This window comes from Colobus angolensis, unplaced genomic scaffold (genome assembly GCF_000951035.1).
Source record: "Colobus angolensis palliatus isolate OR3802 unplaced genomic scaffold, Cang.pa_1.0 Scaffold133, whole genome shotgun sequence".
In the NCBI taxonomy this organism is placed as follows: Eukaryota; Metazoa; Chordata; class Mammalia; order Primates; family Cercopithecidae; genus Colobus; species Colobus angolensis.
In genome coordinates, this window is record NW_012114411.1 from 627061 (window position 1) to 634175 (window position 7115).

General features: G+C 48.6%; 1 protein-coding gene across 1 annotated transcript in view; it reads left to right on the forward strand.

Moving 5' to 3' along the window:
• The first annotated feature begins 1700 nt into the window (after positions 1–1700).
• DHTKD1 (dehydrogenase E1 and transketolase domain containing 1) overlaps positions 1701–7115 on the forward strand; it is a 61567-nt gene continuing 56152 nt past the window's right edge. The window contains exon 1 of the mRNA XM_011934215.1: positions 1701–1966. Coding sequence (XP_011789605.1) covers positions 1813–1966 — 154 coding nt within the window. The 5' untranslated portion in view covers positions 1701–1812. The remainder of the gene's footprint in view (positions 1967–7115) is intronic.

The window sequence follows — 7115 nt, forward strand, 5'->3', positions numbered from 1 at the left end:
GGACCTAATGGGTCCCCAACTACCGTAGCTGTGCTAGATGGTGCTCCTGTGCTTGCAGGGGGCACCTGCATGTGCCTACATTAAATAATCTATCATCCTGTGTGTTGAATTCTATCTACAGCTAGACTGGGAACTAAGGGCAGAAACTGTGCCTTATTAATCTTTGTAACCCAGCAGAGTGCTTTATGAGTATACTGGTTGAATGACAAGGAAGGAGGATGTCTTGGGCTTGTATGTATAATATTCCTAGGAGTTTGGGATATAGCTGCACAGCTTACTGGAACGAAGGATGATTGACCAGGTAAGGATGCAGACTCTCTCCCCTACCATACTGGCAAAATTAAAAGTAAGCCACAGGAAAAAAAATCATTTGGGAAACTCAATGAGACGCAGACCAACTGAGGTTCTCAAATATCTCTACCCTGCTGTAATCGTTCATGTCCAATTTCTTTTGACTCCTATCCCTTTCTTCCCTGCTCCCTCTACCCTGTTTTCTTCTTTCTCTCTTAACGTTTTTTGTTTGTTTGTTTGTTTTTGAGACGGAGTCTTCCTCTGTCACCCAGGCTGGAGGGCAATGGGCACGATCTCGGCTCACTGCAACCTCCACCTCCAGGGTTCAAGCGATTCTTCTGTCTCAGCCTCCCAAGTAGCTGGGACTACAGGCACCCGCCACCACGCCTGGCTAATTTTTGTATTTTTAGTAGAGACGTGGTTTCACCATACTAGCGAGGATGGTCTCCAACTCCTGACCTCGTGATCCGCCCACCTCAACCTCCCAGAGTGTTGGGATTACAGGCGTGAGCCACTGCTACCTGGTTTTTTTTTTTGTTTTTTTGTTTTTTGTTTTTGAGACAGAGTTTCCCTTTCATCGCCCAGGCTGGAGTGCAGTGGCGCCATCTCAGCTCACCGCAACCTCCGCCTCCCGGGTTCCAGCGATTCTCCTGCCTCAGCTTCCCGAGTAGCTGGGACCATAGCCACCCACCACCACGCCTGGCTAATTTTGTATTTTTAGTAGAGATGGGGTTTCTCCATGTTGGTCAGGCTGGTCTCGAACTCCCGACCTCAGGTGATCTACCCGCCCCCCCGCCGGCCTCCCCAAGTGCTGGGATTACAGGCGTAAGCCACCGCGCCCGACCTAATTTTTGTATTTTTAATAGAGACGGGGTTTCGCCATGTTGGCCAGGTTGGTCTCAAACTCCTGACCTCAGATTATCCTCCCCCCTTGGCCTCCCAAAGTGTCAGGATTACAGGCGTGAGTCACCACGCCCGGCCTCTCTTAATGTTTCTTAAGAAAACAACAACAAAAAAATAGGGGTATTGGTTTTCCAGCTGCCCCAAATAACCTTTCCTTTTTGCGTCCCTTGGTCTCAGTCCTAGCCACTTCCTATCCACCCTGTGGCTAATTTGTCCTTTCCGTAACAGACCCCTTAGATTGTGTCTATGAGGTTGGGCAGAGGCGTGATGGGTGAACACTCCTGGCGGGAGACTGCAGGCACTGCAGCTACATCCAGTTTCGTACCGGCAGCAGGTACCGCACCGCAGGACACTTACTTGCCCCGTCCCGCGCTGGAGCAGAGCGGTCTCAGCCGTCGGGACCGCCCTGGAGTCCCGTCCCAATCCTGGGCGAGGCTTCGCTGTGAGCGCCGCTGCCACGGATTGGCTTCGAGGGTCCGGCCACTCGGCCAATCAGTCGCGGGGGAGTTGTCTGGGGGCGGGGCTCCGGCCTCCTCGTTGAGAGTCCCGGATTTACCAGGGCCGGTGGGACCACCTCAGGCTCTCGCCTCAGGGTCCTGGCCAGGGGACCCGGTGAACATGGCCTCTGCTACTGTGGCAGCAGCACGACGGGGCCTCGGCCGGGCTCCCCCTCTCATCTGGCGCGGCTACCAGACCGAGCGGGGCGTTTACGGCTACCGGCCGAGGAAGCCCGAGAGCCGCGAGCCCCGGGGCGCCCTGGAGCGTCCCCCAGGTCGGGGATGGGGTCTGGGCGGTGGGAGTGGGGCCTGGGACGCAGAAGCATCATCCCCTGGTCGACTTGCGGTGGGGTGTCGGGGTCGGGGAACCGGCCACCGGCCTGAACACGCGGCCAGTGGGGAGGAGGGGGAGGTGAGGGGAGCAGAGGGTAGGTAGGTGTGGGTGCTTAGTGTCGGGGTCATCACCCGTCCAGCCTCTGTAACTGAGGATCCTTGAGGTCCACTCTTGGGTGGTCTTCCCATCTTGCTGGTCCGGATCTGGTTTTGGAAGAGCTTTTCTTTCCTTTGTTGGAAACGTGTGAGAAAGTCTTTTTTTCTTTTTCTTTCCTTTTTAATTTAATTTAATTCAATTTAATTAATTAATTTATTTTTTAGACGAAGTCTCACTCTGGCCCAGGCTGGAGTGCAGTGCTGCGATCACAGCTGCCTGCAGCCTCGAACTCCTGGGCTTAAGCTATCCTTCCACCTCAGCGTCCTGAGTAGCTGGGGACACAGAGGGACGACCAAGCCTGCTTTTTTTTTTTTTTTTTAGTAGAGATGGGGTCCCACCATGTTGCCCAGGCTGATCTTGAACTCTTGAGCTCAAGCTAATCCTGCAGCCTCGGCCTCCCGACGTGTTGGGATTACAGACTGAGCCACTGCAGCCAGCCTAGAAAACCAACTCTTTAATCACGCGGAGTTGTGGGAGAAGTAAAGTTTTAATCTCCCAAGGATACATTTCCAGGACCATCTCTGAGGCTTTTATGTGAGCAGGTGGGGGGTCCAAGACTGCACTGCTTGGGAGAAGTGGGCATTTAGTTCCAGTCTTGGAAGACGTCATGGTATTTATTATGTATTTGTCTCCTTGTAGCTCGTCTGTTACTTTAGTTTTAGAGTTTAAGTCTTAACTCTGCTGAATTTGGAACTGTGTGCTGGTGGGGTTTCTTTCTTTTCCTTTTAGCCGCTCTATTGACACCTCGATATGTGCTGGTGGTTTTAATGAATTAACAGTCATGAATGTCAGGTTTTGGAACTTCTGTTGTATGCTCATTTGCGAGACTAATTTTGAGTATTTGGTTTGTGCCCTAAAATTATTGTATCGTTATTTGTCCTCACGGAGTAGAAGATACTTACAGATTGATTATTAGAGGAAAATCATTTGGCATCTTTGATCTGATTATTAGATTACTGTTGAAGATCCCCTCCAGCATCTGGGCACCTGACCTTTGAATCTTCCATCAGTCACACACTAGAACTTCAATATTGTGCTCCTCACCTCGGAGGGCATTTAAAATGAACCTCATATGTCTGTCTGTCTCTCTCTTTTTAATCCTAAAACAGAGTCTGGCTTTGTTGCCTAGGCTGGAGTGCAGTGGCACGATCTTGGCTCACTGCAAACTCCGTCTCCCGGGTTCAAGCAATTGTCCTGCCTCAGCCTCCCGAGTAGCTGGGATTACAGGCACCCGTCACCACGCCCAGCTAATTTTTGTATTTTTAGTAGAGATAGGGTTTCACCGTGTTGGCCAGGCTGGTCTTGAACTCCCAACCTCAAGTGATCCACTGGCCTTGGCCTTCTAAAGTGCTGGGATTACAGGTGTGAGCTGCCATGCCTGGCCAGGAGGGTACCTCCTTTTTGCAGAGCCGAAATCCCCTTCATGTCTACTTGCTCATTAGGGAGCTCCAACTTGACCTCATCTTTCTCCTGGGCATTCCTGAAAGTGACGAGAAACAGTGAACATACATGCCTGAGCTACAGTTTTAAGGGCGTGCAGTCTGCTTCAGTTTCACCAAATGTTTTGTCCTGTAACATAACACTGCCCGTCAGCTTTCTAGGTGGAAATACTTGTGTCATTGGCACCCATTGCCTGGCTCCTAAGTCAATGCCATATGTATTTTTAGGCTCTGTTAGGGCAGCAACCCACCTCTTGTACCAAATTCTGTGTTAGATTGGATGAGTTCAGGTGTTGTGATATACAAAGAGAAGGAATATCTTCTTTCCTTTCCCTTAAGAGCGTGACTCAGAAGTTGCATACATTGCTGCTGCATTCTTATTGTCCAAAACTTAGTCACATGGCCACCAGGTTACTGGGAAAGCTGGCAAGTGGCTCTTTATTCTGGGTGGCCATATACTGGGCTCTCTATTACTATCAAAGAAAGGGGAGAGTGGAAGTTGGGAATCATAGAAGTCTCTGCCATAGAGGTATTATAGTAATCTGGGATGAGCAATCCACCTATATCTTTTTCACCTCATATTTCACATCAAATTTTTTTTTTAAATTTTATTTATTAGGTGAGGCACGGTGGCTCATGCCTGTAATCCCTGCACTTTGGGAGGCCGAGGCGGGCAGATCATGTGGTCAGGAGTTCAAGACCAGCCTGGCCAACGTAGTGAAACCCCATCTCTACCAAAAATACAAAAATTAGCCAGTGTGGTGGCAGACGTGGGGCCAGGTGCAGTGACTCATGCCTGTAATCCCTGCACTTTGGGAGGCCGAGACAGGCAGATCACTTGAGACAGGGTCTTGCCATGTTGCCCAGGCTGGTCTTGAACTCCTGTCCTCAGGTGATATGCCTGCCTCGGCCTCCTAAAGTTTTGGGAGTATAGGCATGAGCCCCTGTGTCCAGCCCCAAATAATTTATACTTCCTAAGGAATGAAAAGAGGGTTCTATATATGCAATTTATTTGTGACATATAGTATATTTGCATTTTGTATGTGCAGGCATAACATTAATTATCAAGTATCTTTATATGTTGGGCAACATATTAAACTATTACTGTTTTATTTTTAGTTTTTGAGATGAAGTCTTCCTATATCACCTAGTCTGGAGTGCAGTGGTGCAGTCACAGTTCGTTGCAGCGTGTGCCCGGTTCACCGGTCTTCTTTCTTCATATGTTTATCTTCTTCAGATGTTTATCACCGCTTCCAGTTCACGGGCCTTCTTTCTTCATATGTTTATCTTGGTTAAAATAAATGTCTGCATAGGTGACCACATCATTCACTAAGACTTCCCTTGTATTAAGGCTTTAAAGAGATATTGAGGCTGGGCATGGTGGCTCATGCCTGTAGTCCCAGCACTTTGGGAGGCTGAAGTGGGAAGATCACTTGAGGCCAGAAGTTCGAGACCAGTGTGGCCGACTTGGTGAAACCCCATCTCTACTAAAAATACAAAAATTAGCTGGGTCTGGTGGTGTGTGCGCCTATAATACTGGCTATTCAGGAGGCTGAGTCAGGAGAATCACTTGAACCTGGGAGGCTGAGGTTGCAATGAGCTGAGATCACGCTGCTGCACTCCAGCCTGGGTGACAGAGCAAGACTCTGACTCAATAAATAAATAAATAAATAATTAAATAGATACTGAATTTGCCCCTAGTAACCTTTTGATGGCAGTGGTTTCTCTAGTTACAATTTGACCCATGGTGAGTGCTCTTTGTAACTAGGTATTTGTAACAGCTTGTACTTTCACCTCTGTAAACCTCAATTTCCAAGGAAACTCGAATTTATTTATCAACAATGCCAATTTAAAATGGAGGTGGGTTTAGGAGCAGTGATTCATGGGTGTACTTTTTTTTTTTTGAGATGGAGTTTTGCTCTTGTTGCCCAGGCTGGAGTGCAATGGCACGATCTTGGCTCACCACAGCCTCTGCCTCCTGGGTTCAAGTGATTCTCCTGCCGAGTCAGCCTCCTGAGTAGCTGAGACTACTGGCATGCACCACCATGCCTGGCTAATTGTGTATTTTTATTAGAGACGGAGTTTCTTTGTGTTGGCCAGGCTGGTCTCGAACTCCCGACCTCAGGTGATCCACCCACCTCGACCTCCCAAAGTGCTCGGATTACTGGCATGAGCCACCGTGCCCAACCTGTTTATTTGTTTTTTTGAGACACAGTCTCACTCCGTGGCCCAGGCTGGAATGCAGTGGGGTGGTCTTGGCTCACTGCAGCCTCTGCCTCCTGGGTTCAAGTGATTCTCCTGCCTCAGTCTCCTGAGTAGCTGAGATTACAGGCATGTGCCACCCTGGCTAATTTTTGTATTTTTAGTAAAGACAAGGTTTCACCGTGTTGGCCAGGGTGGTCTCAAACTCCTGACCTCAAGTGATGCACCAACCTCTGCCTCCCAAAGTTCTGGGATTATAGGCATGAGCCACCACACCCAGCCCATGAAAATATTAGCTCTTGTACTTTTTTTTTTGGACACTTTCTCGCCCTGTTGCCCAAGCTGGAGTGCAGTGGCATGATCTCGGCTCACTGCGACCTCTACCTCCCAGGTTTAAGAGATTCTCCTGTCTCAGCCTCTTGAGTAGCTGGGACTATAGGTGCTCACCACCATGCCTGGCTAATTTTTGTATTTTTAGTAGAAACAGGGCTTCACATGTTGGCCAGGTTGATCTTGAACTCCTGAGCTCAAGCCATCTGCCCTCAACTAGGCTTTTCTGAAGGCAGCAGTCTCTGGCTAGCTCTTTTCTCATAAGCTATCTCCGAATTCCAAATTTCAAAATCTGGAAAAGCTCATTCTGGCCCAGCTTGACTCAGCCTGTCCAGCAGCAGGGCAGACTGGAGTAATGCGTGCATGCCCACCGGGCCCCGTGACTTGGCATGGGAGGGTGCAAAGTGGGGGAGAAGAAGGTGCTTCAGCTCTTGTACTCTGAATTTGAGGGCTCTGAAAAGCTTTTATCATGACGTGTGACTCTTGATCTCAGGACTTCATTCAAATAATGACAAATATTTCTTGAGCATCTACCATGTGTTAGTCTTCTGAGCCAGAAGCATGCCTTTATTTGTCAGAGGAGTGCAGGCCTGTCTCTGCTGTTGTTTCCTCTATTCTCTCTGGCTTCATTAGGGACTTAAACATCAAATCTAATTCCTGTGACCATTTGCAGATATTACGAACAGTAAATTGTTTGGGCAGTATCATGCCTAATGTAAAGGTATTCATTTTTCTCTTACAGAAATTCTTGCATTTCTGCAGTAATAGAAAGTTTTGTTTTTGTTTTGTTTTGTTTTGTTTTCCTTGAGACACTCTGTGTCGCCCAGGCTGAGTGCAGTGGCACAATTACAGCTTACCACAGCCTCCAACTCCTGGGCTCAAGTGATCCTCCTACCTTAGTCTCCTGAGTAGCTGGGATCACAGGCACGTGCCACTACATCCAACTAATTTTTGTATTTTTTT